Here is a 16,840-nt window from a genome sequence, read left to right as displayed (position 1 = left end):
CCTCTGAAAGCCATGCTGGCGTATAGGTTATGTACGTATATACAGCGTGGAGTGTATTAGCGTGTAAGGGTAGGGGTAAGGCGCGGTTCCTTGGGTGGCTGGCACGGGGGATGATACTAGTAGCGCTGATACTGATACTGATACCGGGGGACGTGATGGGGATGAAAGAGAAAGAAAAGAAAAAGCAGCGAGCAACCGGGGGCGATAGAGAGAGACGGCGTAGCGGGTTGGCCGGTCACGTATAGCATCGCAGCATCAATATCTATAAAGCTGCTTTGTTATTCAAAGAGAGTGAAAAGAAAAGAAAAATAGGGGAGTGTGTGGGTATATACGTAGCTTGAGAAAAAGCGATGATAATGCTGTGGCAGAGCGCGAGATAGGCTGCGTGCGAGATGAGGGGATGATAAGGGGAGGTCAGAGGGTAAAATAGTAGGGCAAGGACGGTATATTGGGAAGAGCGAAGAAATTAATCTTAATTTAAAGTTCTTATAGAGGCTAAAACAACGTCTGGGATTTTCAAGTTTTATTGAAATGTTTTTTTTTCTTTTCCTTTTTGGAGTTATTGGAGAACTTAACGAGGGATCGTGATATTGATCGAGATCAATAAATTGGCAAGGATTCTGCGAGAGGATCGGGAGATCGATTATTGTTTCTAAGGACTTGGAGGTTCGAGGAATTTTTTGGGGTTTTTTTTTCTCTTTTTCTTCAGAGAAATTATGGCTGTCTGCTTCTGAACTCTTTCATCTTCGTCTACCTGCTTCCGGGTTGCTGGCGTCTTTTTAGCTCCAACGTTTACTTGCACTTTTTTATCGGGACTTTTAGACTTGCTTGATGCCGACTCGCGTCGGGTCGAGAGGGTAGGCAGCATTTAGTCGGTAATATTCACTAAGCTTTGGATGGTTCAGGTAAGGGTGGGCCCAGGGGGTGCTCGCGGACCTTCGCTTGGGAATGGAAATATTCTGGACGACGATCTGGGAGCTACAACGAGGAAATTATTCGTTAGCCGGTGCACCGGAAACCACTCATAGGCAGGATGAAAATTCTATTGAAAGAATTATATATAGGGAGGTTGTATATATGTAGCCACTTGTTACATAAATCAAGGTTAGGTTAGAGTGAACAAATGTATGGTAGGACGTTTATTCAAAGGTCGTGACGTCACGCGGATTTAAATGACTATATGAAAATGCAGTGGGAAAAGTCTGGGTAAAGTCTGCAGTAATAAAGCCTCGTGATCGTTTAATATACTAATTAAGCGTGCACTGTTTCCGTTTCCGGCTGCTCCGCGGTCGTTCGTTATAATTAGTTTTTCTAATATTAATTAATGTCCAGCGCACGATCCCAAAAGTCCACTACTCTTACTGTTCGGTTACACGGTCTGTGTAACAATGGGTTTATCTACTGAGTCTATTTGAGAATTTCTAAAGCCCGTAATGCATACCGTGTTCCAGTAGTTTGGAAAGTCGCCATTGTGGCGCGACGATACGATTTTAATAAATAAATTAATAATTATCACCTAATTGGAAGCCTTTATCGAAATACTTTAGCAAGTTTGGAAAGTTTTTCGTTGAATATACAGTTTTCATATCTTCCGCCATTAAAGAGCCAAATGATTTAGCCATTCGTGGCTCTGCTATGCTTACTAGCCATTTGTTTTACATTCAACCTTTTTTGTGCTTCACGTTGGCTGCCATGTCTGTCTGTGCGATAAAGCGCGGTGAGGCCAAGTACAAATTCATTAAATTTTATTAGGTTGAAACATAGTAATCCGACAACTGTTTCGACATCGGTCTCAAATGTTAGAGAAGCAGTTGGAAGTTTCTAGAAGCTTCTAGAAGGTTTTTTTTTTAAGAATAGAGAGGTAGATAGAAGAGTTGACTTACGTTGCTTTATGGGATTCACAAATTAATTTCCGGCAGTGAGAGAAAACCCACAGAAGGGTTGCTCGGGTTGCGCTTCCCTTTACGCCCATACTTTGTGTTTGTATCATTGCGAGCAACCCTTTTCGCCATTTCCACCCCTCCGTTTACATCCCCTCCGACCTCGGGCTGCTTAATCCCGGATTAACTCGAATGACAATAGCTTTTGTTTCACCCCTCGTTAAGCGCTTGCTGTGCTCAAGAAAAGGGTTGTGCCTGCATCGCGCTACTGTATTATCTTTTTTCTCGCGCAGAGTGGTGAATCTTGACTGCAAAATTCAACGGCATAACAAACTAGTTAGTTATAAATTGGAATTCTACGAAATAGGGTGAAACAGGCTTTTACGTTACGTCATAGCGAGTATTCAACCCTTGCTTCGCCTCGTGTCGATCCCATTGGAATTGGTCACGTTGCTAATGGAGGGGGTCTCATTGGATTCTAGAATATTCTGTAATATTGATGGGAGCCCAATGCGACTCGACTTCCGGAGCGGACCGGAAATGACTATTCCACGCTTGCCAACGCAATCCCAGCCTCCCTATCTTCATTTTGATCTTCCTCTTCATCCCTCCCTCTGGCATTACTAAGGCCAAAGGCATAATCCCCTTTACTGGCTGCATTCAAAATGCATCCGTGCGAATCGGCCGGAGCGAATCGATAAATCGGAAAAAGATTTAAAAATTTTACTGCAACAACGTCCGCTGTAGCAACCTCGTGAAATGGCCGCCGAAGGTTTTCCCGTAGGAATTTTCGTCGGGACCCGGAATTCTTATCTGTCCGACTATATGAATTTCAATGGTCGCTGGACTTTCAGCCGGAGCTTTAATGCCGAGTGGATTTAGATTTAAAAAAAGTTGAGAAAAAAATTGATGGTTTTTTGTCGTCCGTACAAGGGACTCTGGCAGGGAATGCAAGAGAGAGATAACTACTACCCCTTAAATCCCAAGGGCCAATTTCATTCTCAAGGGTGTTATTTGCCACGGTAGGTGACGCAAGACCCACTGGAAGTTAAAGGCAGGTTCAGAACCAGCGAGGGTTTGCGATTCAATTAACGAAAATTAAAACTCTATTAAAAGCTAATGCAAAAACCAGGAAGCCATTTGCGCACGTGGCGAGTTCCGGAGCCGATGACGACAAAAGCCGACGAAGAAGCTGCCAAGGGGCAGAGGGGGTATGAATGCCACTTAGTTTCCATTAAGGCTTGAATTAATCAAATTGTCTCCTTAATAACGCCTCCTACCATCAGACATTCACCCCGCTTACCAGGAACACCGACCCTCAACCTTCTGTACGATCCTTTGCATCCCTTAAATCTTCCGTCACCCAATTTTCAAGGCTACGTAGCACGACGCCGAAGTCACTTTTGAATTCTGTCCTTTTTTCCACTTTCCTTCAATTTTCCCAATTTTTTACCCACCATCCCTCGGCACTCAAAATACGGCCTTGTCGATTGAGCTAATAATAATTCACGTCGATGCTCAATATTTACTTATGTAAAAAACGAATTTTAGACTAAAAAATACCCTTACGGGCTACGGGCCAGTGCCAGATACTAAATAGACATTGTATAATCGAACCATCCCCTGTACTACGTACTATAGTACCCGTCGATATTATTTCTCACGCTATATCATGCTGACCCCGTTGAACCTCGACCTGGACCAATGCAAATACTTATTTTACGAGTTTGTACGCCCGTTTGGTATGGCTGTAAAGTCGTCTTTTCTTGGCAACGATTTTTAGACGCTTTACGGCGCAGTGAGCATAAGGTTACGTGATGTAAGTATCCACGTGGGTCGTTAAGCATCTATAGACATACACGGTATGCGCTCGGAGCGTTTTTAATTAAAGACTAGGCTAACGTATTACACCCTAGTGTCAAGTCCTTCGTACCTACATACTCGAAGTAAATCCGTGCTCACAATAAAAAGTTACGCGTTTAGCAAAGTGTTTTGAGTAGTTACCTAAAAAATAGTGGTATACAGTCAACAGCGCCCCCTATTACTCAAATTACCCGTAACGAAGTGTCAGGGCAGTAAGTAATGAAGTTGACTGTGTATATATGTATATATATATATATATATATATATAGACACAATATATTCTTATAAGGACTTCATCCCTTAAATAATAACCTCGTTAAGGGTGGCCGAGACGAAAAGTCGTGCATAATGAAGTTGACTGTGTATATATGTTTAGCAAAGTGTTTTGAGTAGTTACCTAAAAAATAGTGGTATACAGTCAACAGCGCCCCCTATTACTCAAATTACCCGTAACGAAGTGTCAGGGCAGTAAGTAATGAAGTTGACTGTGTATATATGTATATATATATATATATATATATATAGACACAATATATTCTTATAAGGACTTCATCCCTTAAATAATAACCTCGTTAAGGGTGGCCGAGACGAAAAGTCGTGCAAACAGAAGTGACGCGAAATCGCGTAACGAGGTAGAGAAATATGTTAAAAATCCAGTGGCACGTGTCACCTCTGAATTCTTAAGGGTTGTGCCTGTGCCGATTGAGCCAGGGAGGCCAGTCATGCGGGGGCAGGACTGGCGACAATGTAAATACGCGCTTCAACGCTCTAGCGCTCAGGGGTTAAGTTTGTTCCACTTCTCTCTGCGGATGTGGACTCACCCCTTGTCGTCCGGCTGTTCCTCTGTCCAACATATTTATAGAGCCAACTGTTCCCCCCGACATCGGCTACGCCAAGGGACTTGGTTTCTTTTGGTGGACCCCTAGGACGTTTACGCGACGCGTTGCTTTTATTTATTTTCCACCCAAATACACTCACTTTTACCTCTCGTTTGACTTATTCGAAAAACTACCCTTTGAGGTTCGTTCACACCGAATACTCGTCACTTAAGGTGAGCGCGAAAGGTTGGCTTCGTTACTTTCACTGAGACGCGAATAACGGGGTGTACGATGTTTTTTTTGCAATTTTACATGTCTCAGAGTAATTTGATTTTTTTTTTTTTTTTTCTAAAAGTCATCCCCAGGTGCAGTTTATTATATATACGTCGCTGCGACTTCCATGTCCAACGAGCTCGACGTGCACGCTTCGTTAGGGACATTGACGAGGCTCGCGAGGGTGGCCACTTTGAAAATTAATTACGTACTCGTTGAAGGCATTAGGACGCATCCCCAGGCGCACCCTATATTCCCTATAGTCACCCGGTATATAGACTACAGCTGCGTGTGCCGTCGCTCTTCCCTTCCGTATCCTGGGTTTTCGTGGGGGGGTAGGTAACGCGAGTGTAAAGCGAGCCTTTGAAGTTGCTCGCCGCAGCATCCCTTCTCCTTCCTGAATAAAGAAAGTCACCCGGTACATGCATACCGCGTATCCCTTGTCAACTTTATAGGCTCTGTGATACCCTGCTACATGGGGGCGCGATACCAGCTTCTCGCCGAGAGAAAGTTCAGTATGTTGATAGTGGGGATGTAAATAGGGGTGGAGATGGATATATGGCCAAGAGTAAATCAATAAGGGATGAGAGGATTGTAAATACGTCAAAGTATTTATACTATAAGTATTTATATATTGGACCAATTTAGATGCGACTTTCAATACTTGGGGTATCTTTGGTCAACTCGAACCGGAAGTGCAATTCCTTCGTACCGTGATTACGGTCTTTGATAGTTTCGACGATTTTTTTTTTTTTTCATTTTGAATTTGGTTAACACGGAGTTTATAGCAGGGAAGTCGTAGGGCGTTTTCGTGACTGCTTCTATTGTGGGATACGGGCTGCTCATTATCCGGAATCACAAGGAATGTAATTTAAAACGGTTTTGAATTCAGGGTTACAAAGAACCCATTTAAATTTGGAGCTGAACAGGGTCGTTAAAGACTGTTTGTGTGGTTTCAGGTCGCAGCCTTGTTGCTTTACTCTATGCCTCGAATCCACCCCCCTTTGTTGGACTCGTTCACCCTTTGCCAATGGAATATTTTCTGTTACGAAACACCGACGCGTGCGAAAGAACCCACGGGGTGGATAATGGGGAACGATTCCTGAGAGAGATGACGGGTGGACAAGTTTATAATGGCGAGATTGTCGAAAGTCAAAATTTCAAATGAAAAACAATACCAAGGACATCTTTGATCCTGAGGATCTTGGTAGAATGAAATATACGAAGGTGGTTGGCGATTCTTTTCTCTTGAAATTTTTCATTTCTTTTTACGTCCACCCTTTCTGGTGGGTCTCCGACATTTTTGCAAGTCTGCGAAGTTATTCGGTTAATTAAAAATATTCATCCCAGTCTTCGCCCTTTCGATGGGAGGCCCCGGGAGCTTTAATTATAAATCAATAATATAAATATTGTTCTTTAAAACTCTTCTGTTCGCTGGATCATGTTTTTTCGTATTTTACTTTTCAAAAATTTCAATTTTAGATTGTCCCAATATATTATATTTCTTTTTTTTCCATTTAATTACCGTAACCTCCACTAGATCCTATCGGGACATTTTCAGATTGCACGTTATGGTTGCCTGCTATTTCTTTTTACGATAGTGACTTGAACTCTTCGTGGCTTGGCGCTCTCTTTTAATTCGCAGCGCCTCTACAGTGACGCTTAGGTACTATCTGCCCTAAGTATACCGCCGCCGTTGTTGCCAGTCTCAGACCTCAAAACGGCCTGTACGTGTAAGCCTTGAAATTTCCTAATAAGACCATCACCCCCAGAACACCCTACAACGACAGGGGGTTTGTTTAATATAACAAAACTCCTAACTCGCACTTGCTGTAAAACGTCCCTCCCCAACATTTCGTACAGTTCTACCCACGTATAGCTACGACTCTACTCTCGCATTCTACAGACAGGATACAGAAGCAACCCCTTGTGTTCAAATTTAATTTTTTCTTTCTTTTTTCGTCTACTAAAATGCACCCCCCCACGATACATGAAATAAACATTGTATTTATTTAAATTTCCCACGCTCTCATTTGGGATTTTCGCTTTACGTTATTTTTCCAAATTTTTTTTCATCGTCTTTCGTAGACTCATATAATTACCGGTTTAATTAACTTTAATTATCTTCATGCATACGACGACAAACGTTTACATTACTTTGATGAAAATATTCATCAGAATCACGCTGTCTCTTGTCGCGAAAACGTTTCAAAGTATTTTCTTCATTTTTTACAGTAAATTAAATTTCTCATTCGACAAACCTAGCCTTACCTTACGTTTTTATTTATCTTTATCAGTTCTTCCTCGATGATAACCTTCATAACCAACGCATCTTCGTGTCGGCGTTTTCCAGGGGTTTAAACTTTTATAAAATGAAAGCTAATGCAAGCAATATCCTCCGTAAAGGGAATTTCGTCGCTAACTTTAAAACGAATATAATATCCTGAACGCTCTTTCTTCTTTAAGAAAAAATATATAAATATATACATACAGTGTGTCAAAGTATTTCCAATCCTCCAGTAATTGACGCAACATTAAGAAAATAGAATAGTCGTAGGAACGACAAATGGCTGAGAAGCTAATTTGAGGTAGGATCGGACGAGACCCTTGACAAAAGACTAACAACTCCTTCGTCTCCTTCCGGTTGACATTCGAAGATCGAACAAGGGGGGGTTTCGAGTCGGGAGCAATTAAACTCGGCGTATCCGTCGCCAATAAAATTAGTGATTTAATTAAATTCCTAGCTGCCGATCGATCGTTACTCTCTATCCACTACCGAAGACCGAGTGGTCCTTGTTATATTGTCTTTTAATTGCTTTCGCGTGATATCAGGCTCCTTCATCCCTTAGAGCCTCCCATTCCCGCCCGATGCTTAAGGGAAACACGAATTCTAAGGAAATGGCAAATTTCCTTTCGACTTCCCGTCGCTCTTCTTTTCCTTCCCCGACAAGATTTCACCCTCCGTTACGTTTGAAACACGCGAGATGAATTCCGAAATCAGTTTTCCAGAAATCCCCCCTAAAATTCATTTACGTGGATAGTTCGTCGTTGCGAAGCTTATTTTCAAGGGTTGATTGATCAGTTATCTATTTTAAGGGCTGTTCAATCGGCTTCAATCCGGGGGGGGGGGGGGGGGGGGGGGGGGGGGGGGGGGGGGGGGGGGGGGGGGGGGGGGGGGGGGGGGGGGGGGGGGGGGGGGGGGGGGGGGGGGGGGGGGGGGGGGGGGGGGGGGGGGGGGGGGGGGGGGGGGGGGGGGGGGGGGGGGGGGGGGGGGGGGGGGGGGGGGGGGGGGGGGGGGGGGGGGGGGGGGGGGGGGGGGGGGGGGGGGGGGGGGGGGGGGGGGGGGGGGGGGGGGGGGGGGGGGGGGGGGGGGGGGGGGGGGGGGGGGGGGGGGGGGGGGGGGGGGGGGGGGGGGGGGGGGGGGGGGGGGGGGGGGGGGGGGGGGGGGGGGTGAAATAATAGTATTTCAAGCGACGACGCCCTCGAATGTAATTCTCTAAGGGTGGTGATACAACGACTGTCGAATAAGTCTTCCGATACATGGATACCACCCTTAGCTAAGGGTTGCCCAAGTCTTTCCAGTGAAACGCGCGAATACCACCCTTGCTCTGTTGTCGGAGAGGCCAGTTGTGGCTATTACTATTCCGCTGGCTCGCTGGGAGCTAAACGTGAGCCAATTAAAGGGCTACGTGAGTTTCTTCCCATTTACCCCCCGACAGCTACAGACCTTGCCGTCATCCCTTAGCGTTATAGCAGCGTGTGTTTCTTCCTCCCGTTTCTCACAGACTAGATGGGTGGGACGCCTGTGCTGGAAAACCCATTGCTAATGCCAACGCCGGGATCATGATTGATTCTGCTTGTCAGACATTTCTTATCAGCACCCAGCTACCCTGAGTGGCAGGTGCTTCCACCCTTAGTAATGACCTGTGCTCGCTGGAATATTTAAGGGTGATTAAGAATTCGAAAGTTTTTCGTATTTTGTATATAGGCAAGAGATATTCAAATATTTTTTATAAATTATTGCGATCGGATGACAGCTGTCAAATTGACGTTCGAATATAATTATTTTATATCTAGGATATTTGTGGATTTCGTAGGTCGGAGAAATGGTTACTGGAGAGAGGAATTTTGTAAATTTTGAAAATGCCTTTTTTTCCCCATTTTTTTTTTGACATTATAAATGACGCACTTATTCGAATCGGGGAATGATATTTTTTAAGGGTTTCTTCTTTACCTACTGAGTTCCCAAGAGCTTCTCGCTCGATTATTCGGGGAAGTGTGAAATTACGTGGAAAATAAAATTTTTCAGTTTCATTTAACGAGAAAGTCGTACGATGGAATTGATAAGACACAGAATTATATGCGGTAGGACGATTGCACGTATCAGAAGAATCGACTTTCATCTATTGGATTTAGTTTCATACGTTTCCGTCCGAATGAATCGCACGGTATATGAATACCATTAACGGTAGACAGTGAAACGTCCTACTGGAGTCGATTAATATTGTAAAGATGCAAACGCCACGAATGATCATCAGATGGCACTGCTGCTACCCATTTCCTTAGCCATATCCCGTTCCGGAAGTCGCTACCCTATAAAGCCTTGACACTTCCGGTAATATCACACGAGTACCTACAGCCCATGGCAATTTCATCTCAGGAGTATCACGGAAAGGAGAGAAACCAAGACGTACGCCGTCGTGGTGTTACCGTTGACGATGGGACAAAAGATAGCAGTTAGGGGTCGTGATGTATCACCCGAGGGTGCCGTGAATGCTAAACAACCCCCATTGCACTGCTTATCCGGAAGTCCCGTTGGCCCATAGCCCCATTTCCAGTTACCCAAACTAAGTAGGAAGAATGAGATTTTCGAGCGAGGACGCCAAACGGCACCCTCTGACGTTAAAATTCAGAAGCTTCCAGCCCTTATGGAAGACTGGAGGTGCAGTCTTTGCGAAAAAAAAGAAAAAGTCCGGATTCTCACATCACGTAAACAGCGATTCGTTTAACGTGCAAAGACTGTAGGCAATATCGTGCCGCACTGTATTTCAGTTTCAGGAGAAAAAAAATCGTGCTCAGACTTCAAAGAGTGGCTTTCACTAAGGGTTGGTATGCTTGATATCCCAAGGGCAGCGAAAGGTATTGAACCTAGAACCCAGACCATAATCTTTCGAAGGGTTCCAAGCATGGAGACCTACAATAGAGAGGAAAAACCATCGGCACTTTTATCGCTATAGAAATATCCAACTTTCAATCCTACTTTTTCTTTTTCTTCGTTCTTTCTATTTCCCCTTCTTCGATCGCACCCTTTGTCTCAACCCTCTGTGTAACTATACTGGACCTGTGAGGTAGACATGGAATTTTTGCTCCTCCGGTAACGTGGCGAAGGAAGCTTCGCTCTAAGGGTGTCCGAATTCGGCAGCACGTTCTCTGCCACCAATAACCGGAAGTGCTGCTGTTTTGACGGAAGCTACTGTATCGCATACTGACGTCACCGGACTGGCTAAGCTTTTTCATAGTGAAGAATAATGAGAGGGGTTTCTATGTAAGGTGATATTTATTAAGTCGTAAGGATCATCATGAAGGAAGATGGCGACACCCTTTTCCCTTTGAGATTTCTCTGCCTCGTGACTAATTAGGACGTATGATATATTTTATAGAGATGAAAAAAAAATTATTTCGTTCATTGGAGATTGGTCCTTTTGTAATATGATTAAAAAACAAAAAAAAGGATGCCCCTCAGAAAAATGTACCATCAGCAATGGTTTTTTGTCAAAAAACATCAAAGATGACTAATGGTAGATAAATGAAAATTTATTGATTACCATTGATTAGCATTGACAGGATACCATTGCCAATGATAAATTTAGCTAAGGGATGTTTGGCCCATAGAAAAAATATTGCGTAGTAGATAACAAAGGAGGCTACAGATCTAAACCAGCGACGTCACTGGAGCCAGCGTAATGATAATAAAAGTGCATTGTTAAATAAATATTACAGAAAAAATTTGTAAAATCCATAACAATTTGTCCCCATAGCGACGTTAAGATTGCCAATAACCCTCCGTCGTCCTTCCACCCCCCAGAATGAAATCCCACCCCTGTTCGATGGAGCCGGGAAACGTGCCCGAAGAAAGTGGCCGGGGGTAGGTTCGAGGATTCGAGGCGCAACCCTCGTAATAAAAACAAGCCGAATGCGTCCGCCGATAATTTAAAAGGTTTGGAATTCAAACGTTGACAAATGTCCCGGTCGTAGGAACGAAAGTTTTCGACGTGTCGTTGAGGGGGAATGATCCGTGGGATGACGTAGAGGGTGGATTCTGGCGATAGGAGAAAGGTACGAGGGACGGTAGGGTAAGGGGGCAAAGTTCCAAGGCAGAAGGACGAGTAGGGCACCGGAAATGACGTCGTTAATAGAGCCGGAATGATTTATAGAGGCACGGATGAGGGAAGAAAAGCTGTTTGTATTCAAATGGATGCTGGGTAGAGAATGGCGTTACCGATTTATCTGAACCGAGCACAGATATCGCCGGTATTTCTTCTTGCGGTATTACAGGATGTAAGAATCCTTTTTTTGTTTTCCTCCAAATTCCACGCGATTACTCCCACGACCTCTGCTCGGTACTATCGGCTAATCGACTCTTGGCCCGAATGCTCCTCTGGCCTATTGGGAATTTCTATTACGCCCTATTAGCTATCCAATTGCATCAGCGCTGTATCTGTCCACGTGCTATCTAATCCCAATATCTATAACAGAATGATCATTGCCTATTGCTGGAATCGAATTTACATTTCACAGTAAGCCTTTCGCTTCGCGTTGCCATTCGAATTAAAAGTCCCTCGATTCTACGTAGGATCGGTGCAATCTGACCTGACTTCGAACTCTCCTGCTTCGCTTTTCCCTCCCTCGCCACATTTATTTTCAACGGCGGAACTTGGAAATGGAAAGAAAAATTCCTCTTAATAGTTCCGCACGATTGACTTTATGGCCTTTATTGTCTCCGGAGAGCGTTTCGAGGGGGTGAACCCTTGAGAGGGTAGTTCTCCTCATTGAAGCCCCACCCACCCGTAAGGATCCGAACTCCAACTTGTAGAAAGATAATTTTTACATCGTATAAGTGCGTTGTGTGTGAGTGAGAGAGAGAGAGAGAGAGAGAGAGCCGACCAAGGATAAAGACGAAACGATACCCAAGCAGATAAAAAAAGTAGCCGAGAAGAGCATCTCCCTCTCATTCGATTATTTCCGGTCCAGGGGAATCCGCAGTAAGCGATTTTTGATCCGCCTTTATTGCGCTTTACTTTATCTCTGACCTCTATCCTTTAACCGCTAACCCCTTCTCCACTTTAACCTCCCGATTCTTTTTTATCGGCCATCACAATACCCAGACTCGTCCGAAGAACTTTTTCTCGGTCTTCCGCGCGGTAGCCTAAGAGAAACCAGGCATTTTCTTCTGGCCGCTGCTGAAATTAAAAAAAAAAGTTTCATTTCACGTACCACGTCACAAGAGCGAATTGATTATGGATTCAATGATATAATTTACACGCTCATTAGATCTCCCTTTGATTACAGGTTCGCGTATGGAATACGAGTGTTCGAGTATCGATTATTTTCCAAATGAGGAATACAGTCCGGATCCGAGCGATTCGACGATGGCGATACCATGTGAGTATATGATTATTATTATAAATTTAAATCGATCGGCGATCGATCTACCGATCAAATTTATCATTGATAAAATAAATTTTCCAAAATGATTAAAACAGCATCCCTTCCTCCAGTCCCATCCTTCCCATCCCGCCAGCCAATTTCACTCCAGTTAGTCTTCGTGGATCGATCGGTTAAGTGGACCCAAGTTTGTTCACTGATTGGACAATGTCCAGGCAAACAAGTCTACTGATGGAGCCACGTGCAAATTATACTGACCTGTAGTGCGGAGGGTAGGTTGGCTCGGGTCAGGTTAGACACCGTGTCACATCCTCGTTAATCTTAAGAGCGTTCCAATCAGGACTGCTGAAAGTCAATCTGATCCCCACATGAAATCCTTCGATTCTTCCCAGTACCTGCAGCGTTCGCTCCTATAGCAATCGATTAAAAAAAATAATACAGTATGCTACGCCACTGTTATCGAAGCGATGGGGATCCGGTACGAAAGTTTCATTGGCGTCCGCACCCGAAAAAAATTGTCTCGCGATCGGTAACTCCCGTTCCAATCCGAAATTAATATTAACGTAAGTCGTCCAAGTCTAAATTCAATTTCGCAACCAAATCTATTTTTTTTCCAAAATTTCTATGGCAGTCACTTTTTGCGCGCGTAAAGAGTTTTTTTAACCCTTGAATATTCGAAAACGATAAGCACATGAGTGCCATAGATTCGAGACGGAATAACGCGCTTGGCTACGCCTTTGGATTTGCAGTGTCAGGTCGCAATATCGGAGCCTTCGATTACTCGAGATGCCTGCGATTAATCTAAAGGCGAGGACGGAGCGCGAATGACACTTCGTTAATGAGAATCATCCCTGTCGTATCGAACTGTCAATATACTTCAAGTTGTCTCTGGTGCTAGGGGGTGTGGATATCCATCGACGGCGGTATATGCAGATACATCTGGACAGTGTTATCAGGGTTCTTCGATTTGTTTCACCCCCCCAGCATCTCTCTATAGAATAATGATAACATCTAATTTAAAAAGAAACTACCCTTAACTCTGTGTAATTCATAGCTCGTATATAGCATATATATCGTTATATTCCCAGCCGACCGATTAGTTGTCCAGCCTACGAGAGCCAATCACGTGCTTGCTACGAAGGGAAAGTCATAAAAATTTATCGGCTGTCCGTCCGACAGGCATCTAACGGGTGACACTCATATTTTTTTCACATACCTCCCGGATCGAGGGTCTGGGTTCCGATCGACGCTACTGCGACAGAGGTGTATTTCATGCACACAACCGTACATGCACACTGTGGTACCGTGCAACTTCCGTTGACGTCAGCATCCCGGGTACTAGGTGTTACCCGGTAGACAACCCCTTTAGTACAAGACCATACATCACCCTATGACTCTAATATCGTGTAACGAACAGAAACGTTACCAGATCCCTGGAGACACTGTTCGCTTTTCTAGTATCAGTTACGTGTATTTTAGGGGTTGAATGACAGTCCGATAGATGGAGCCACTCCGAGCACGAGGAATATCTATATCCACTTACCCTGCTTCCCATATATTCCAACCCTTATTTCTCTAAGACCTTATGCGAATTATAATCGACGGAGAGCGTCCCGACGCTCTCCGATCTCTCCCCTTATACGCTCGTACATAATATTCGGCGGGTTGAGTTTATCGGCGTATAGCGTCCCGACGATCAATCTACGCTACGCGCGTTCACGAGGAGCCACGGAACCGGAAGTAATGCGAGAGCCATCGCCATCTACATTCTCTCGTTAGCTGTAACAATTTGGGGATCCTGTATTATGTATACGTAGATGGTACCTACCCTTATGAATTAGGGGTTGCAAGCGATACCGACCGCAGATTTAATACTAAATCAACAGCGGGATTTAGTTAGGGGTTGTCGTAAGAATTAGTACTGATATCAAAGACTGGCTTCATCCCTGTTCATACGTTACATATGTGTATATATGTATAATGTGTCTAAGAATTAAGACGGCTGGATGCTATGGAGATCTCGTTACGAAAGCTGATCTCTTGTTCCTCTAGAACGTTAAGCAGACTCGCCATGCCTGGGGGGGGGGCACAGCTAAATTGCAGAAATTGGCCAGATTAATTATCCTGGCGCTGCCAATTAGGCAACTTAGTTCGGTGAAGTTTCGGCGAATATAACCAACCCACGTTGAGAATACGAGACTAGAGTCGTTCCTCGTGGGATTTGGTTTTTGGAACGTTGGCCCAAACTTCTTTCGGAATGGCGAGCACGATATATATAAAGCTGGGTAGACGTGCCGATACCGTAATTGGAATTTACTTTCAGTCCCGGTGAAATTTCACGAGTAAGCTTTTCGGTGACTTTCTTAACTTTTGGCGAAAGGGATTAAGGGGTTATGCGGATTGCTTGTCGGCACGTGCTAATTGGTCGAGTCGATCGAAGCAATGTTTACGTAGACAGAATGAATCTTGAGAATTTTTAATGATTAAATATTAATTTTTTAAACTTACGGAGAATTTGATAATGGATGGTCAGGTATGGGCTAAGGGTTTTAAATTAAGCGGTTGGAAAATACCTACCCTTAATGTGGGGTCGAGCTTTGGAGCTGCATAAGAGAAAAATGTTTTGAGTGACTTAAAGAGATTTCTCCGTCGGTACAGCATCTGCTTTTTTACCGTCGTATTAGTCAAAGTACGATATCTATATGTGTGTTCGAAGGGTTTAAGGTGGTCCGGCGAATTATCCCCGATTTACCCTTTGAATACGGCAATTAACCAAAGTAATTAGCGTCAGCCTGGAGAATCGTACGGATGAGCTTTTTTTCTAAACTGCTAAACTTGAATTAACGAAGGGTAGCCTAGTACCATTGGTTGGCTTTTTGGTTCCGAGAGACCCAGGCAAGACCAGAATGAGAAGCTGAAGAACAGAGACAACTCAAGAACAAGCTGCACCCGTATAGAAGCGAAACTACTTCAATATAGTTGAAAGCCACCCTTATCTGGCCAACTAGCGAACCCCTTTATTCTTCTTCTTCTTCCGCAACCCGTCATTTTTGTACCGTCCAATTATTCCCGTTGCACCTTCTGTGACCTTTGACAAGCCTTACCCAACGTCAGTGACGGATTTTGATATCCACTGTAAAAGTTGACATGAATTCGTGTGGAGCTTTTAAGGGTGGTTTTTTTTCAATCTTTCTTAGAGTCATCGTGTAAACGTTACTCAGCAGCTTTTCACAAGATCTAGTCGAACCCCAGTGGACCGTAATTCGACTTACTCAACAGACTCACCCTTGGCTGCTGTTTGTATAGAACTTTGGGTATCGATATAAAAATTTAAATTGTTATACAACGATCTTCAAAAGTGCTCCCGAAATATCTAATTTCGATATAGGCTCCCGAATCCACGGGAAAGCACGTCCTGTTTCGTGTACAGTCTCTGCGACCGCATAACTTAAGTTAACGGATTGGCCTCTGTAAACTTAACCGAAGATCGGGGCTTAACTTATGACCTAGTGTCAATGCTTATTTGCACTAAGTGTACCTGGCTGCAGCTAGGGGACTGTAGTTCCGCTTCTATTATTCACAGCACAGAAAAATATTAAATTCGAGATTCGGAGTGAGTGTTAAAAAAAATGACGGGAGAATTGAAATCTCGTGGATATTTTAGTTTTTTTATTATTTTCAAACAATTTTATTTATTTATTCACTTGTCAGCCAGCAACGATTTATACAGTCATATGTACAGTCTGACTTGAGATGTAAAAAGATTACAGTGACAGCTACTTGGGTCCTTTGGGACTGAACTCGTTTTTAGAAAATCTGTCCTCGACCTCTTTCTGGGACCAATGACGTCACACGTAACCGGTATTTTGCTTGGAAAATCAGGATTCATCGTGAACTCGTTAAAGTTCCACTGTGTACAATTCGAACCAAATAAGGTTAAGTTATTTTGTCAAAGTAGGTTATATATATGTGTATGTATATGACCCTGATATATTGTAACGTAATTCTTTTAACTGATGACTCGACACCGATTGCAAAACATACGACTATCTTCAAGAACCAACCTACGTTACCGTCGGCCGTCCACCCGTCGTTCGTGCATCCGCAAGCCAGGCGGGCGCCAGCCAATTCTTTTTTCACCGGGAACTGACGAGTCGGTATAAACTGGGAGTTGGGATGGAACAGGCCCAACTCCACCAAGAACGAGAGCTCTGACGGAACCTATCGGACGAGGCGATAGCTTAACGGATCCTGTCGATTTTTGGGGACGCGTAAAATCGAGAAACGCAACCGTAGGTGCTGATCTTTGGGGTCGCGTAAAATCAGCAAACGCAACTGGAT

General features: G+C 44.0%; 1 protein-coding gene across 3 annotated transcripts in view; it reads left to right on the top strand.

Moving 5' to 3' along the window:
• The window catches only part of LOC107265678 (voltage-dependent calcium channel gamma-7 subunit), a 62,450-nt gene that overhangs the window by 37,966 nt on the left and 7,644 nt on the right, over window positions 1-16,840 (top strand). For all 3 annotated transcript variants that reach the window (XM_015735383.2, XM_025082821.1, XM_025082822.1), the window contains one exon: window positions 12,404-12,496. In XM_015735383.2, coding sequence (XP_015590869.1) covers window positions 12,404-12,496 — 93 coding nt within the window. The remainder of the gene's footprint in view (window positions 1-12,403; window positions 12,497-16,840) is intronic.

This window comes from Cephus cinctus, unplaced genomic scaffold (assembly GCF_000341935.2).
Source record: "Cephus cinctus unplaced genomic scaffold, Ccin1 Ccin1_scaffold0230, whole genome shotgun sequence".
Taxonomy (NCBI): Eukaryota; Metazoa; Arthropoda; class Insecta; order Hymenoptera; family Cephidae; genus Cephus; species Cephus cinctus.
This window is presented reverse-complemented; position numbering and strand designations above follow the sequence as displayed.